The sequence below is a fragment of the Montipora foliosa genome, chromosome 12 (genome assembly GCF_036669935.1).
Source record: "Montipora foliosa isolate CH-2021 chromosome 12, ASM3666993v2, whole genome shotgun sequence".
NCBI classification, from domain to species: Eukaryota; Metazoa; Cnidaria; class Anthozoa; order Scleractinia; family Acroporidae; genus Montipora; species Montipora foliosa.
This window is the reverse complement of record NC_090880.1, coordinates 41,075,263-41,093,526: the sequence shown is the minus strand read 5'-3', so window position 1 is coordinate 41,093,526 and position 18,264 is coordinate 41,075,263. Positions and strand designations below refer to the sequence as shown.

The 18,264-nt window shown below is 41.2% G+C and overlaps 1 protein-coding gene across 2 annotated transcripts in view; it reads left to right on the top strand.

The window, feature by feature from the left end:
- LOC137979189 (uncharacterized) overlaps positions 1–18,264 on the top strand; it is a 44,030-nt gene that overhangs the window by 2,432 nt on the left and 23,334 nt on the right. For both annotated transcript variants that reach the window (XM_068826390.1, XM_068826389.1), the window contains exons 2-7: positions 8,145–8,176; positions 9,232–9,318; positions 11,183–12,934; positions 14,497–16,378; positions 17,182–17,396; positions 17,929–18,110. In XM_068826390.1, coding sequence (XP_068682491.1) covers positions 9,240–9,318; positions 11,183–12,934; positions 14,497–16,378; positions 17,182–17,396; positions 17,929–18,110 — 4,110 coding nt within the window. In that variant the 5' untranslated portion in view covers positions 8,145–8,176; positions 9,232–9,239. The remainder of the gene's footprint in view (positions 1–8,144; positions 8,177–9,231; positions 9,319–11,182; positions 12,935–14,496; positions 16,379–17,181; positions 17,397–17,928; positions 18,111–18,264) is intronic.

Genomic DNA, 18,264 nt, shown 5'->3' with positions numbered 1-18,264 from the left:
TATGGTTGGTCGGGGCCTGATATGGTGTGTCATGAAGTCATATTGACGATAGAATATCAGGGGCTTGATATGGTTGGTCGGGGCCTGATATGGTGTGTCATGAAGTCGTATTGACGATAGAATATCAGGGGCTTGATATGGTTGGTCGGGGCCTGATATGGTGTGTCATGAAGTCATATTGGCGATAGAATATCAGGGGCTTGATATGGTTGGTCGGGGCCTGATATGGTGTGTCATGAAGTCATATTGACGATAGAATATCAGGGGCTTGATATGGTTGGTCGGGGCCTGATATGGTGTGTCATGAAGTCGTATTGATGATAGAATATCAGGGGCTTGATATGGTTGGTCGGGGCCTGATATGGTGTGTCATGAAGTCATATTGACGATAGAATATCAGGGGCTTGATATGGTTGGTCGGGGCCTGATATGGTGTGTCATGAAGTCATATTGGCGATAGAATATCAGGGGCTTGATATGGTTGGTCGGGGCCTGATATGGTGTGTCATGAAGTCATATTGACGATAGAATATCAGGGGCTTGATATGGTTGGTCGGGGCCTTATATGGTGTGTCATGAAGTCATATTGACGATAGAATATCAGGGGCTTGATATGGTTGGTCGGGGCCTGATATGGTGTGTCATGAAGTCGTATTGATGATAGAATATCAGGGGCTTGATATGGTTGGTCGGGGCCTGATATGGTGTGTCATGAAGTCATATTGACGATAGAATATCAGGGGCTTGATATGGTTGGTCGGGGCCTGATATGGTGTGTCATGAAGTCATATTGGCGATAGAATATCAGGGGCTTGATATGGTTGGTCGGGGCCTGATATGGTGTGTCATGAAGTCATATTGACGATAGAATATCAGGGGCTTGATATGGTTGGTCGGGGCCTTATATGGTGTGTCATGAAGTCATATTGACGATAGAATATCAGGGGCTTGATATGGTTGGTCGGGGCCTGATAAGGTGTGTCATGAAGTCGTATTGATGATAGAATATCAGGGGCTTGATATGGTTGGTCGGGGCCTGATATGGTGTGTCATGAAGTCGTATTGACGATAGAATATCAGGGGCTTGATATGGTTGGTCGGGGCCTTATATGGTGTGTCATGAAGTCATATTGACGATAGAATATCAGGGGCTTGATATGGTTGGTCGGGGCCTGATATGGTGTGTCATGAAGTCGTATTGATGATAGAATATCAGGGGCTTGATATGGTTGGTCGGGGCCTGATATGGTGTGTCATGAAGTCGTATTGACGATAGAATATCAGGGGCTTGATATGGTTGGTCGGGGCCTTATATGGTGTGTCATGAAGTCATATTGACGATAGAATATCAGGGGCTTGATATGGTTGGTCGGGGCCTGATATGGTGTGTCATGAAGTCATATTGACGATAGAATATCAGGGGCTTGATATGGTTGGTCGGGGCCTGATATGGTGTGTCATGAAGTCGTATTGATGATAGAATATCAGGGGCTTGATATGGTGTGTCGTGGGGGGCTTGATATGGTAGGGGATTGATATGAGGGACCTGATATGGGGGGCCTGATATGGGAGGCTTGATATGGTCGGTAACGTTCCAAACTCTGCTCCAGTTAAAAGTCTGTTGATAAGCCCTTCGTAAGAAACTTCAATTTGATCTCTATTTTTTACAATATAAATTTACGGCATAATAACTCTACATGGGGTAGGATTCGCGTGGCTGTGCAAACTGATTAATTCTTAAATGACAAATCCACAATTTATCGCCGGCGTGATTGTTTGCAAACTCCCTTGAATTATCGCAAGTTCTGTGAAAACTGTTTCGTGTTGTCTCAAATATGCCTTCATCAACATAAAACAAAACTCACACGAATTAAATTCAGGACTGTAAGGGGGTTGAAATATCAATTCAACAACACGATTTCTTAGAGTTTAAATTAAATTACATTAAATGCTGGCTACGCAGCCAAACAAAAATAAGCAACGGAGACTGGTTTCGACATGTATTTTTCGTTCGATAGAGACTCGGAGACGTAAAAGATTTAATTCAGGTAATTAAGTGGTAAATGCGTTCGCATCGTAATATGTTATGTAGTGTTCGTAATTTTTAAAGAAGGATTCAGTTCAGTCAAAAATAAACGAAGGATCCCAAAGATTTGCTTTGCCTAGTCCACTCAGGTTGTTCCATCCGCCTTACGCACTACGCATTATGCTTACTGAATAGTTCAGGAAAACTAAATTAATATTTAATTAATATTTAATTAATATTTGCCGTATGCCTTACGGTACCGTATTAAAGTTTTTCCTACGTTCCAGTTGCTGTACTCCAGGAGACAATAGTTTGATATGTCGCTGTAGTTTTGTTAATCAATCGATCCTCAAGTACGGTGTTACATTAAAGACAATACAATGTAGATTTTATTGTTTTAAATGACAATATTGAAGTAACCTGCGATCAGGCGTACTTTTCTTTACACAGGACTGTCTAAAGCAAAGTACGCCTGAGATACTGAGATTTTGATAGCTGCTAGTCGCGAAGTGAGCGTCTCTTCAATATCTCAATTGTTGCGTGACCAAACGAGCTTATTCGCACCAGGAGGATGTAGGGTAAGACCTTCCCGAAAATGCAGCTGAAAGAACCCTCGAGATCAGAAAGAACTACAGCAGTTACAATGTTTTTTATGATACTACTTCTAAAGATTTTCAATTACCTCATTAAAATCCGCGTGTTTGTCAAATCGTACATTATTGTTTCTATTTTTAATTCAGTGTTATACACCGCTAGACTGCAGAGTCTTCGATGTCACAGTGCTGAGTATATTGTGAGTGTCATGGTTAGGTGCATATACGGCCATTTGCTATAAAGAACTGTAATCAGAAACGAAAATGTTCTGATACACATGTATATTATCGTTTAAGCGAAAACACGAGTCACAATGATCCCTGACATCCCGGCCTGACATGTGCATTTTTTCCCAAAGGCGATCAGCCATTCGATATATGGAGTTTTTCTCTCAACTTTGATGTCCGTTATTGGAATGTCAAAGTGCTCGCGGATTTTCTGAAGCATTTGAATTGCAAAGTTCCAAAGCTTTGAATTTGCCGTCTCTGGCAGTCATCATTGACGTGTATACCGAGGCTGCGTCCGCTTTCTTGCCGGTTGTCTCTCCAATACGGAATTTGCTAGACAAGTAATCTCTCTGCTTTTCTGTAAATCTTGTCCGTTTAACATGACTAGACTTAAGAGCCCAACACATTGGTAAACACGGGTGATTCGAGGGTTTACACGCTTTCTAACTTGCTGTATCTGTGGTATACCACCGGACTTCTCTTGTAGTCTATCTGCGTAGCCGAGCACTGCTTTGTCAAGAAGTGTTGCATGCTTCAAAGCACGTTCGTGTTTTCGAAGGTCCAGATGGTGCTGTAAGGAGGAAAATCTTTGATACTCCTTCACACATCCTTCCTCGGGACAGGAAAAAAAACGAACAGATGAGGTATCAGTCCCAGGCTCCTCCCCAGTATCTGAGCATTTCTGGGAATCGTCTGAGCGAGGTTGAAGCCTGGAATTAATTTTGATGAAGTGTGCGTTTGGCATTGTTTTGGTCGTATCTCCATCGCATTTCACGAGATCTGGAATCGGCACCACCAGCGGAATACCCCGGCCTATACTCCGTGAGTTGCATACACGTACCAGGCCCTATTCCATAGTCTTTCGAGACCCTCAAGCTTCCGTCATTGTATTCGATATTAGAAATTAGACCCACTCCTTCAATCTTTACGTTTAAGGAGGGTTTTAGGAATTGCGAAGGGCTGCACAATGTAACATCGGCTCCAGGAACACCTCCCAATGACTGGATAGCGTCTACCATTTCCTTGGCTGTCTTGACGTTGGACCCTTGGTTACGGTAGACTCTCATGTGCGACTTAATTGAGGCTGCCTTTTGATCACATGGGCCTTTACCGCCCTGTGAGTCTGAAAAGTCCATGCGTTTCACAAACTCTCCACTACAACGACCTGCAAAGCTAGCTCCCACTATCGTAGCGCGGCAGTGGTAGCAGCCGGCATTGTCCTGTCTGTTAGAAGACAGTTTCCAGTGAAGGCAACTGGGACTTCGACTTTCCGATAACATCCTTCATAATGGAAAGCACAACACAGCTGTCTTGGTTGCAGGTTTGGTCAACATGTACAAAATTTAATGTAATCATCTGCAATTCTTGGTTTTCTGCCCGCCGAGTAACTACAGTAATGTGCCAAGTCATCCCCTCTTTGCAAACCAATCACTTTGGCTTTCTCTAAATGTTCTGGGCAGAAACGTCATGGCCCAGTCTTGCACCAGGAGGACTGAACTTTCATTGAGAGCCTCAATTATACCGGCCTCTAGTCGGGCTTCATCCTGATTCACACAGCGGATGAGGTGTGCTTTCCAAACCCAGATGTTTTGCTTAGCTTGACCTTCAATGAAGTTCAACTCTTCTACCACGTCACTTGACCCGTTACTATCAGACATGTTTTCAAGTGGGTCATGAATATCTGCCAGAACTGAAGCAAGTAAGTCACAGCGATCACAGATTTCTAGATGATCATGTGGACAGATGATGTGATAATCCTTCTCCTTTGGGTCACTCAGGGCATAAGCTCTCCAATGGTCTGGAATGTTGGATTGCTTAGAAACGTGCACCTGCAAAGACATATATAAGACAAAATTACTTTCCCGACGGATTCTGCGGGTAAATTATCTGCATTCCATGAGTGTTTAACAAATAGATTCCATGTTGCCGTGCGTCTGTTCAGTAATAGATCACAGATGACGTCAAAATGTGGTAAGAACAAAACTAAAGTGGCACACGAGACGATAGCCGAGTGTGTCACTGATGTTCTTACCACATTTTGACGTCTTCTGTGATCTATTACTGAACAGACCCACGGCTACATGGAATCTATTTGTTTATATAATAAAGAATTAAACTTTATTCGCATAAAAGCTCATGGTGACGTCAATCGTGCGTCTGTCCTCTAATAGATCATAGGCAAGAACCAATCAAAATCCGTGAATAACTTGGGTTATTATATAAAAGTATATTGAATGCAATATCAGTTCAATCAAGTGCATCACCGACTAAACACCGGGTTAGATCACCGCTGCTCAGTCGGTAGAGCAGCGGTGATCTAACCCGAAGTCAGAGTTTTTCTCTGTCCTTGTGTGGGCCCCTTTCCATTAGTAGGGCTAACGCTCACATGGTTCATAGGGGTAGAAACTTAGCACTTCACAGTACTCTCTAATCAGTTACGTCTGTTCAAGTATAAGTGCTACACGGCCAACGTTTGCAAAAACGTAATCCTTCCTTGTACTTGTACATGTTCATTGCCGTGAGTGTAACAACTTCAGTTCCCACGGCCTGCTCCCGTCTGACCTTGTAGCTCAGTCGGTAGGATTTACGGGGATTTCCAATTAGAAGACTTGATGATAATCAAGATGCACAAGAAATCAGGCCTCGATTGTTCAAAAGCTGGATAACGCTATCCACCAGCTAAATCACTATTCAGCCGATAAACACTAGCAAAACAAATTGAGTTATCCAGTGGATAAGTTATTGTAATTCTCGCGAATTGTGGATAATTCCGGTTTCCGCATTGTGGTTCCGGATTCTGGATTCCGGCTTTTAGTGCATCCCAGTAAAAGATACCATAGTTGCTCTCGATTTGATAGTTGCTCTCGATTTGGCACTTTCTGAAGATAGAAATTGGCAAATCCTACCAGCTACTTAATCACTAACCACAAAAATTAGACGATATAAAAGCATCCCACTTGGCGGCTACTTTGTGCTGTTTCCGCCATCTTCTTACTTTGATAAACCTACTTAAGGTACATACTTACCTGATGATTACCCGCTGACTAGTACCAACACGGCTTCTTTCAAGCCGGTTTCGTGTATTTTGTGGAATTCGTTCTTTATTCCTTTCCTCAACCTCTCCCTGTGTCACTATTTCAATACCACGTCGCGATACTCCAGCCTTCTTGCTAGTCTCTCCCACTTCATTACTGGACTCACTCCGCGTTACTTCTTTGAATAATTCTGTCACTGTTTCCTTTACATCTAAACCATCAAATGATCTGCTGGCACATCCAGCAAACTTTCATCTTCGCAAGACGACTGAATAGTACCAGAAAAACTGCTTTGAGTGATGAAATTATCATCACTGCATGGAGTCCGATTCACTCATTCTTCGACATCAACTGAACTTGATCAAGTCGGTAATCCACAGTGCAAATTACAACACGAGGCAAACTACACTTAAATATTCAACTCAGACCATGACAATTTCGTTTTCGCAATTTTTCACGCACATAGATGTAATTTAAGTCCCTAGAAACTACATATATTTCTTTCTTTACAAATCTTCATCAAGCTGTTTGCCAACATCTCAAACAACAGTGCATTTTCTAGAAAACCTCACCAATGTGTAAAATAAGCATTTTATCGACCTTTCACTCGGGGATATCAAATTTATTCACCTCTGGTTCCGCCCTCGGGCTCCTCGGGCGGAACCAGGGGTGAATAAATCTGATATCCCCTCGTTTCAGGAGATAACCCTTACTTATATTTTGACAATTGCTTGCATATCACCTTATGGCTAGTTTTTCTTACATTTTTTCTGCAAAAGATGTTTCGATGAGTCATTTCGTTTCATCGTAAACCGTTCAACTAGCGTTTCCTTTCTCAAACCCTTCGCAAAAATACTCATCGATTAGCAAAAAACAACAGGCTTAGCCATTTTGGAATAAATACACTATTTTTACCTCGTTTCCATGGTCCAGTGGTCATTGTCACCACCTTTTATGAAGATAATCTGGGTCCGGACATTCACTACATACATATTCGAACATCATGAGAAGCGCAATGTAAAGCCGATGTAAAAGCGACAGACTTCTCTCTTTTTTTTTCTCTAGTGCTAAATTAACCATATACCACTGAATTTTTGCAGGCCCGAGTTTAGGCTAATTACAGCCTCTTGTTTCGTCAAAATTATGTGGACGTATCATCTTTTCGAAATGTTTACCTATCCGTAAGAAGGCTGAAAATTCTTTGGATTCCAACAGAAGGTCAAGTTAAAAAAATAATTTCCCACTGTTTTTTGAACAACTTATCTGATTCTAACAACCATCAATCCAGGGACACAGCTCTCCTTGGAATCGTGAACGCTACGGAAAACAAGCACAAATCGCCAAAGGGGGATTCCGATATTGGTAGACCAAGTGAAGAAGATACTCCTCTAAACTTTTTCCCTTCTTGCGAAGAGCTCGAGGTTGAGTTCTCGACCAAATTCCATCGATTTCTTCCCTCAGGTAAACATTAGATCTCAAGCAAAGGTACGCGCGCATGCACGTGGTTGGGAATTTCACGCATGCTCAAATGGCGATCTTGGCAAATTGCTATTCTGTGACGTACGTTGTGCGATGGAAAAGTGCGAAACTGTCCCTTGAAATATCTCCAGTTTTCTTTGGTGAAATCTCTCAAATTTTGGAGAACGGTAATTACTGTTACTGTAATTACTAATAAACACTGTAAACAACCTGTCTTTACAGAGTTATAATTCCAAGTAAAACCCCGTTAATTTAACAGTGATGGTTGAAAAGAGCAGTTCTGTCTTTTAGAAGTCTATTTCGATAGACTTGGGAGAGATGAGATCAAGAGCAATGCGAAAATTCCCGTGGAGAGTGGGTACTAGCGCGCGACAAATGAACGCGAATAACCATATGGAGCCACCTTAAGGTGGCTCAAACCAATTTCAACACATTGAAAGAGTCACTCCTTAGAAAGGTGACGCTACAACACTGTATCAAGTAACGGCAAGCTTAAACACCGATTATTTCCAAACAAGATGCCATCATTATTGTTACTGAAGAAACAACCGCTCCTGGACTCATTCATCGCCTGCCACGTTTTATAATGAGCTGCTATGCTTTTTTGTCTGACCAAAAATGAAGTCAAATTATTCTTACTATATTGGTTATTTTGGTTGATTATTTATGAATAATTATAGTAATTATTTATCAACACTTATTATTGATCTTTTTTTTTTTTACAGATACCAATTAATTTGTGTTATTTAAGAATAGATACCAATACTGTTTTCCTGTTTGTAGATAGTCCTTGGGGACCTCAGTACTGCTTGCAGGTGTGGATTCTTCCTTTCAGCCTCTTGGTGGACACCCTGCCAGCAAAGCCTTTCTTAACTCAACGAAAAAGAAAGGACTCTGCAGAAATCGTGTCAAGTCTTGATTGAGTATGCGCAAGCCGTTGCTTGGAGACAGTTTCAAACCCAGGCCAAGTCTCAATCACACTCCTAGACGCCATATTGATTTTCGTACTGAAGGCTCAATTTTGACCTTCACCTTGTCAAAAGTATGATGCGCGCGCTGTTTAAACCGGTTTGACCGGAGTGACTAGCCCAGAAACTTGGGCTGCAGCGACTTAAAAGACTTGACACTTTGGTGAGTTTTGGAGAGGCTCTGCTCGCAGAGTGTTCCGTGGAGAGAGCTGCCTACACGTGGGTATTACATTATGTGCAATCTCAGTATGCCCACTATAAATGTCTTGAGCTTTTTTAGCCTCCAGCCCACTTCTGTCCATCAGTTATGTATTGTTTCCAGTTTTAATAAGTATATAGTGTCCCCCACAGTGTTCATTTCGGAAAGCGCGCAGGTTCTAAATCTTGAGAGAGATCGTCATTCTACTTGGAGCCCTTTCAATTCACAGCGTGCATCTTTGCCCCAGTAAGGAAATTCAGTTAATGATTTTTTGGCGGACATGTTTATATATTTTCTAAATTGGCTTGTACTTGATTTTCATGTTACAAGCCCTATCGAGTTTCTTTAGCTTTTACGGTGCTAGCCTTATCAGTTCATCAATGTTTGCAATTTCACGCAATGCTCTTAGTCGCTTCATGTTACAGAAACTAACAATTTCATTAGGGCTTGATTAACTTGTGCTTCAGTTAAATGATTTGAAATGAATGGTGTCACTGAGAGGTTTGAATTTGCATTATATCAGAGCGCTTTGCAATGAGATTGCCTTTGAGCCTTTGAACAGGAATAAAGGGACAAAAGTTTGCGGGGAAAAAACTGATGACATGAAATAGCTCTCTCAGTGTCTCAATTACGAAGGCCGCTTTCAGTTAAAGATAGAACGTCTGGCACGATATCTCCTCATTCCACTTTTTGTACTCTGTAGGTTCCTAAATGAAGATTACTGCAGTGTTTCACCTCTGGGTAGCTCATCTGTGCTACTTATGTTGCTGGTTATTTGCATCCGGCAATGGTATGATTTTTCTCTTTTTGAAGCTTTTTACTGAACAATGAGGAGAGTGACGATAGTTTTATAATATAGTGGGTCTGTGCGACTGACCATGAGTTGCTTGTTAACTAGGTAATTAGGGAGCTTACTAAACGACGACGCCGACGGCAACGACGACGCTACAAAACAATAGGTTTAGTGAGCAAAAACAATGGCTCTGCACGCTCTGCACGTGCGTTTTACATTTTGGTACATTTCTTTGCCGTCATCTCCTAAATGACGACGTGAAATGACCAAATTCAAGGTTCTGTGGAGAATGTTAGCACATGACGATGAGTTTTCAGTTCTCTCTCTACGCTTCCAACCCAATCATACCAGTTTAATTCCTCAACAGTTACTACACATTTTTAACGCGAAACGACATGAAATAGTTTCGTAGTGATATAAATAACGCGAACTCGTATTTTTGATTTTTTTTTTTTTTTGATTTTTTCCCAAACAACCACACTGTTCGTGCTAGTTTTATTCCTGCTATGTTGATTAACACACTTTCCATTCCGAACGACTTGGGGTTATACCGAACTTATTACAATAAGGGGAAATAATATTTTTTGGCGACATTCTCGTTGGCGTCGTCGTCGGTCTTGCTGAAGAAAGCTCGAAAGGGTTTTCAGCTGAGCGCGCGCGCGCGTTAGCCACGCACGCACTTCCAAAAGCTGCTCGCGTCAGCTCACGATTCAAAGTGGGTCACCAGAAATAAAAAAGAAAAATATAAAAAGACAATATATTTTGATTTTAAGGCTTAAAGAAATGCCTCATGCCGTTGCCACGGTAACGTTATTTTGGAGGAAAATGAGATGTGAGCAATCTATGATAAGTACTTAATACCCTGGCCAAATTTTGTCTTGATATGATTACCCTAGCTGTATCTAAAAACAGAATATGTTTATTTGTTTGAAAAAAGGAGAAACTATTTCGAGCCTCCTTAAGCTCCCAAATAAGGAGTTTAAGCAAGGTCCACGACTATGGCTACGAGAACGTTGTTGCAAAATAGTGTTTCCCATTGTTGTACTAGTTTCGAGATTATTCCAGGACTCTCATTCGGCGTGCGTATCAAAATTCTGGAATAAAACTAATATAAACAAAAGTGGACGAGAACGACAAAGAAATGAACCAAACGATAAAACGCACCTTGGTCACTAGACGTACAATTGTTTTTGCGGTGTTCTAACTCTCTACAAAGTTAAAAATTTTCTGAAGCGAATTCATAACCACCTTAAAATTCTTCAGTTGTCACGGTGGCTCTGAATCTGCTCCAGAGAGTTTTTTTTTTTAACTTAGCATAGAGTTTTACCTTAGTCTGTTAATCACTTTGGGAGGCGCGGTGGCGTGGTTAGTGCGCTCGACTCCGGATCGAGTGGTCCGGGTTCGGGTCCTGGCCGGGGACATCGTGTTGTGTTCTTCGGCAAGACACTTTACTCTCACGCTGCCTCTCTCCACCCCGGTGTATAAATGGGTACTGGCGAATTTATTACGGAGCTTACGAAACGAGGACGACAACGGCTACGAAATATAGAGTGTTTTTAGATGGCTGTTTTGTTGCCTTAGTAACCTATTAAGTCACATAGTTTAATGAATCTTGTTAAGAAATTATTGGTGTTTGACGCGGTACCATATCTTTGCTGTTGTTTTTAAGCAGTCAGGTAGATTCAATCCTTCTAAATAGTGCAGTTTGGTGAAAGTATTGAAACTGGTTTGAGCCTCCTTTAGCAGTTGTAGAGAAGTCTAAAAATATTAAGGTTCTTTGAAAAGCATTTACATGTTAAGGTTCTGTCTTAATATTAAAATCATTGATTCTCGTTTTATTAAATATCTCCTTTACTGACAGCATTTCTCGAGGTTGGAGTTTCAAGTTACCTTCAGGAAAATGTTTTTCACCTGCCTGATACTGGAATGACTTTGGTCCAAGCGTGGAGTGTTTCTGCTCGCAAAGGCTTTTTCCTGGCTGATGGTGTAGCAGGAAATGCTTTCCATGACATCTTCAAAATTCGCGAACCTGGGATTTACTTTGTCGCTCTAAATTTGATGATCACGAATGCAAGTGATGGTTTTTTAAAAGCCTCTTTGGTGATCAACAATGATGTTGAAGCGACAAATGGAATCGAAGGTCTGTTCGGCAATACGAGTTTCGATGGAACGTTAAGTCTTTCCGGCTTTCTGCGTCTTTATCGAAGTGATTTCGTAGCTTTGTACCTCCATGGCTCCAGAGGAACATTGTTGAGGGACAGCACTTTTTCGGTTATCCACATGTCACGCATAGGCTCTGTGCCTGGCTTTCACGCTCTATTATCGCGTGACGAGGTTATCCCAATCCAAGTAAAGAATCGCATTGGAAACTGGAGAACAAGTGGCACCAAGGGGTTATTCAGAACACACAGTGGAACATCGCCTTCAGTTGGGCTGTTTTGTGCACTCCTTGAAGGGATTCACAAGTTTACATTAAACATTAACATCCAATGCAATGACACATTCGCGCGCTTTGTACTTTCTATTGTGTTAAATTCTAATATTATGCTACTTCAAAGATTCTCACAAGAAGGACAGAAATATACCATGAGCATGCACGGAATGTTTTATTTGTATCGCGGGGATTGTCTCGCACTACAGGTTGAGTTGACAAGTTCTGCGGATCTTACTCTCAAATCCGGAAGCAGTTTCTCGGGTCTATTTCTTGGAATAAAAAGTGACATCGATCCGCAGTTTTCAGTCAGTTTACCCACGAGTTATGTAACAAAATCGGATGTATGGAACAAAATGGAGAATTGGACTGTTAGTAGCTTTAGGCGAAATTTTATATCAGGAAATACGAATTTAGAGTCCAGTGATGGCAAGTTTACCTCTAGCACTGATGGATTGTACTTAGTTAATGTTTTCGTGAATGTAAATGCGACTCCCTCATTGCATAAGAACTCAGTTCGCCTACTTGTCGCTGTCGGGGATGATGCTCGCTCTAGCAGCAACGGACTGTTGATTGCTAAGAGAATTTCAACGGGAAAAGATTCATTAAGCATTAGCGGCGTCATCGAGCTTGACAAAGGAGAGAGTGTCACTGTCCATGTCCATTGCTTTAATCATAACGGGTTAATAATTGATGGGCTATTTGGTGTCGTTTTGGTTTCATACGATTGGCCTGGTGTTGCAGCCACGTTGAAAGGTAACATGCCTCTCAATTACCAAGGACTGACGAAGCTCACACACTGGAAAGCGAATGACTTCCCGGGTTCGTTTGCATTCGATCATGCCTTCTTTCCAACCGAGGGAGTTTATCGAACACATGTAGATGGTACTTTCTTTTTGTCCTGCAATGCGATTTTCAAAGGTCAAGGAAAAGGAAATTTGTCTGTAATAATAGCCATCGACAATAATATTGATACTGGGGAAAGACTGTTGTCACTGAACGAAAATCCCGAGCGAAACGTCACACTTAATGTTGCGGGGTCCATGAAATTGCGACAGAACCAAAATGTGTCTGTCTTTGTCTCTAGCACGGAACCATCGTCATGGATTATTTCCATGGAAACAACTTTCTTTGTGGCATTGGTTGGATCAGAGTCGCTTTATGTTCCCGGGTTTTTCGCAGGTGAGATATGTAAAATGTTATTCGATTATTCTTCCCTTTGTGGTCATTTCTCTACCTGAACAAACCAAGAGGCTACAAGAAGCCTACACTTTGCCCGACGTTTGTTCAGCCGACTTGCTTGTTGCGTCCACGGATTTATGCACAGGCATCCCAAGCTCAGTGTGAGGGAAAGCCAACAAAAAAAATAAGGATTTGTATAGAAATCCCGATGAAAGACCTGAGAAGATGCTTTTACGAAAAAATTGTCAATTAAAAAGCCTAACCTTATTGCCATTGAGAGTCGCTTCCTTCCTCTGTGGTTTTTTCCAGATTCGACGCGAATGAAGCCATTATCAGTGATTACCAAGGCTGAAATAAAAGAAAAACCTTTGTCCTTGAATTCTACGGTGGAATTTTAACCGTGGGAACATTTAAACCAGGAATATTTGACTGAATTGGTTGGGCTCGTGAGAATTGAGTGTTCCGCCTTGGTAATTTACTCTAGCCGTTGACAACCAATGAAACTGATAATGGCACATTCGCGTCGAATCTGGAAAAAAAAAGGCAGAGGAAGGAAGCGACCCAGAATGGCAATAAGGTTAGGATTTTTAATTGACAGTTTTTTGGTAAAATTATCTTCCCAGGTCTTTTGTCGGGATTCCCATACAAATCCTTATTTTTTTTTGTTGGCTTTCCCTCACACTGAGCTTGGGGCCCCTGTGATTTATGTCCTCACCACGGGTCATGTATAGTATTGCAAACATGTTTTTTCTTTTCTGTGTCAATGAAAATATATGACTTCAAGATAATGCTCTGAGACAAAAGAGCAATGTGCACCGGAGTGGACTTTGTGGTAGAGGGGTTTTCAATTGAGTGTCGAAAGTAATTACCGAATTGCTTTGGTTTTCCTTTCCTTCACTCAGTGATTGGTTGAAAGTTCTCGCGGCACTTTTTCAACCAATCAGAAGCGAAACCGAAGCCAATCGTGGCTCGCGCGTGCACATTTTCCCGCGCTTTGTGTCGGCTACGTGTAACTACTTCAAGTTTTGATTGGTTTACTGGACTGTCTCCTTCATTTTGGATTGGCCAAAGTAATTACTTTGCTTTTGGTTTTACGAAACTCGATTGAAACCTGCTCTATCTATATCTTGATCAGTGTTATCGTTGTTTTGCGGCTTACTTCGTGCTTTAAGTTCAGTTTGCCATTGTTACCCGTATTTCATATGCAGTTCAAATCCGAGCTGAGTGTAAAACGTTGAAATCCGAGGGTTATACGTCCGTTGCTTTAACTTGCCCTTATACCTTTTCCCAAAAGTACGAAACACAATTCTGTGGATCTACTTGTCTTTGGCTTTTAAATGCACAAAACTTTAAGATTACTGTGAGACGATTTATAGTCAGTAAAATAACGGAAGATTAACTGAGGCCAGTTCCATTTTATTTTAACGTTATTAAAAGTTCGGCATCTATCGACAGTTACCCAATGAGGTTATACCTTTGCCTAGAGTAAGTTGGGTTGCATTACCCAAACAATTGAAGTTCTGTATTTCACCTTTTTTTTTTTTTAACGTTTTGTTATCTAGTGAAAGATGATGAAGGCCGTCCTGGTTCCTCCAATGGAGAAATTGGCGGGTGGAGAACCGTCGCACCCCAATTTCAATCTCCATTCGAAAACAACGCCCAGTGGAACCCAACTTCCGGAAGGTTTAAGGCTAAAGTAGACGGACTTTACCTCATCGCCGCAAACATCTTAATCCGACATTCCGCTCCATCTAAGATTACAATGAACGCTTTGCTTGATGGGCAGATAAATAAGAGGGTGTTAACGACTTTTCAACCTTTAAAGGGCACAGGTGCAAATTTCGTTGAAACTCTGACCATTGCAGGAATTGCACGGCTCATTACAGAGGAGAGGCTTTCCATTTTTATAACAGCAGATTCTCAAGGATCTTTATTGAAAGTGTTGCCAAACAGTAGCTTTTCCGTTGTGTTAATTTCTCGTTTGAACAGTGATTATGCCGCTGGAGTTGTGGCTCATACTACAACCCAAACTTTCGATGGCCCCCTTTATCACTGGAATACTACCGTCACTAAAAACCTTTTTAAAACCCGATTTGATCCTGTTGTTATAATGAACAGCGGTTTGTATTTTTTGCAGAGCGTTATAGTTGTAAAACCAAACGTCCATAAGACCATTGACAGCAAAGTCGTTGTCCATTCTAGAAACTCTGACTGGAGTAATTCTTTCCCAGCTTCTTTGATTAGTGCAAGTTCAGGTGTCCCTATGGTTTTAAGTGCATTTGGAGTACTATACTTACGGAAAGGACAGAAAGTTTCTCTCTTTACAGGATCAAATAAGCCGTTTATTAATGACGTAGGTTCGTGGTTTTCTATGGCGAGGTTTCTAGCTCCTGCTAGTCAGCCTGGCCTCTTTCAGACAATCAAGGACGTTCAGAATAATTCTTTCCATTGTAACCAGCCAGTTATCAAGTATGCCTCCACGGCTGGGGATCAACTTGCATACATACAAGGGAACGTTTTTAATCCAAAGGCATCTCGACAGTGCTGTAAGGGGGAGTTTAAAACGACCTCTACTGGCACTTATCTTGTATCTTTAATATTTACCATCAGCGGAAAGGTGCCGGGAAACGTCACTGCCTGCATTGGACCACGAAAATGTGCTGAATGTTATGTTCAGGTTTCTTTTGCCCTAAGCCATCACAAGAAGACTTACGGACTTTTAGCGCTTGTTGCCTTTGCGATGCATGATCTTATTTCTGTGTGCTTGAATTCCCAAGTTATTTCTGCATCAGTGACAAACGCTAAACGCTCCATGCAGTATTTGAGTGATGTGAATTTTAATAAAAGCGTTCAATTTAATCATCGATCGGTCTCTTTTAATTCGAGTGGATGGCACGAACTGAGTGAATGGAAAACAAGCGGTGGCAGATTGCAGTCACCAGCTTATGTGGCTCTTGGGGGACTTTACATCCTTTGCACTAACTTGGAAATGAAGATTGCCACAGCAGGGATTGTTGGAGTCAAGTTAAAAGCAAAAGCTTTGTCAAGTGAAAAGTTTATATCAACGTCATCAACCGTTAAAGCAAATTCAACTGAATCAATTAGTATTTCTGTTCTCGCTCACCTTAATGCGTCTGAAGTGATTGCTATTTCTCTGTACACAAACTCAAGTTCATTGGCTACTGGTGACAACTCGACATTCTTTGCTGCATTGTTAACAACGGGGAACCATCATGTTTGTTTGGTGCTTCGATCCTATAAGACTGTGTACAGTGCTGGAAAATGGTGGCAAAGTATCCAGCAATGGGAAGCCATTAGAGACCAAAAATGCCTGTCGCCCATCTCAGATGCTAACAAAGGAAGATTTGTGGCTAACCAAGCTGGGGTGTATTTCGTTACTGCTGTTGTGATGGTGAAGACGACGAGTGCATTCCACAGTAGCAGGTAAATGAGCCAACTTGTTGATGCAAACATATACCGGTAAATGGAAAGATGAGTGCGCAAAATGCCTAGCGGCAAAGTGGACTCTCAGTTTTATTTTACGCAATGTGTGACGAGTCTATCAAAATAATAACGGTGATAATAACAACTAGACGAATAACTTTAATGATGATAATGATGATGATGATGATGTTGATATTTAGTTTTTATTAATCGAGTGGGAGGCCCGTCTGGGAGATTCTCGACCAAGGTTGTCAGTACAGATCGAATGTTGTGAGAACAGTACCCGCGCCCAAGATCAAGATTCGCTCACTGAACAGATCGAGATTAATAAGTAGTTTGTGAAATGGCTTAATGAAAAATCAATTAACGTTTTGAGAACAAATGTTGAAACAAGAACGGTCAAGCCTTCTTCACCTGCTTCTTCTTCTTCTTCTATTATTATTATTATTATTATTATTATTATTATTATTATTATTATTATTACTATTACTATTCATAATAATTGTAATAGGTTTAAGCGTAAACATAAGGTCACTTGCAATTCGATAGGTTTGCATGAATGATCCTAAAAAAGATATTGTTATCTACTTTCTCAAATCCCATAATGCACCTCTTTTATCCCTCCTTCCCCCACCCCCCCTTCCAAAAAAAATTACTTAGGCATTGTTTTCGATTCCCTTGGGACATCTTCATTTGTCAGGAGATATTGCAAACAATGATTATGCAAAATTTTGTGGGGTAAAAGAGGTGTATTATGGGATTTGAGAAAGAAGAGAATGATACGTTTTACCCTCCACTTATAGAATGGTTGAACTTCTACTATCAGTCAATGGGGATACGACAAACGGAAATGGTTTACAAGCCACGAAACAAGTTCGTAGTGGTTCTTACGCCATCCTTAGCTTCTCTTCTACCGTCTACCTTGAGCCGTGGCAAACGTTATACCTGATGATCAGAGCCACTGGCGCTGGTTCATTTGAAGTTCTTGAGGGAAGCACGTTTGGTGTTGCTCTAATAGGTAAAACATTTAATTACTTCTGTTAACTCGTGAAAAAAGCCTTGTAGTAGGGATACAAAAAGCAACCATGTAACGGTCGTGTAGCAAGAATACATTGACACCAAGAAAGTTTAGTTAGGATTTCTGAAGACCTAGACTTTTTTTCAAGACTATTGTAATCCCCATTTCATTTAAAGAATTTCCATGTATTGGTAATTTTTATGTTATGGTAAAAAGTATTTTCTCTCTTGGCTTGACTTCGCGGACGAAGATACGTTTTAGAGTTGCCTCGATCTCTATGTCCGCACGTTGCTGACGAGTCCAATCCGGGACAGACAGACTCGGCCATAGTGGTTGCAGGTCAACTCATCGACGTTTCCGGGCTGGGTGTCTCCTCTGGTGATACTGGGAGGCTACTCATTCACTAGAACAACAATAGAACAACAATCTGAAGATAAAAAATTATTTTTATTCAAAAACTTTCATATGGGTAGTTATAACTGTGAAACTATCTTCAGGGAGTGAAACAGTATGTTTGACTTTATTTATACAGAGGAAACAAAGTACTACAAAACGGTAGCAAGGAATATAACTCAGTTTGACAATGGCCCTCGGCACATAAGTCATCCCCCACCTTCCGTGAGTCTTGGTGCTGAACTAGGACTTGGTGTTTCTTGGATTTGTGAGGCAGTCGCTGACGGTCCTTTGACGTATAAATGGTTAAAGAATAAAAAGGTTACAATAAATTACTTTACCAAATATTCCTAAATTCGAACTCAGGTGTTGTGGTAAACACGTTCACTGGCAGTTTACAAATAAGCTGTTCAACTAGTCAAACATATTTATCCAATCTCTGTGAAAAAGCAGCGGTTTTTATTCTTCAGACGCA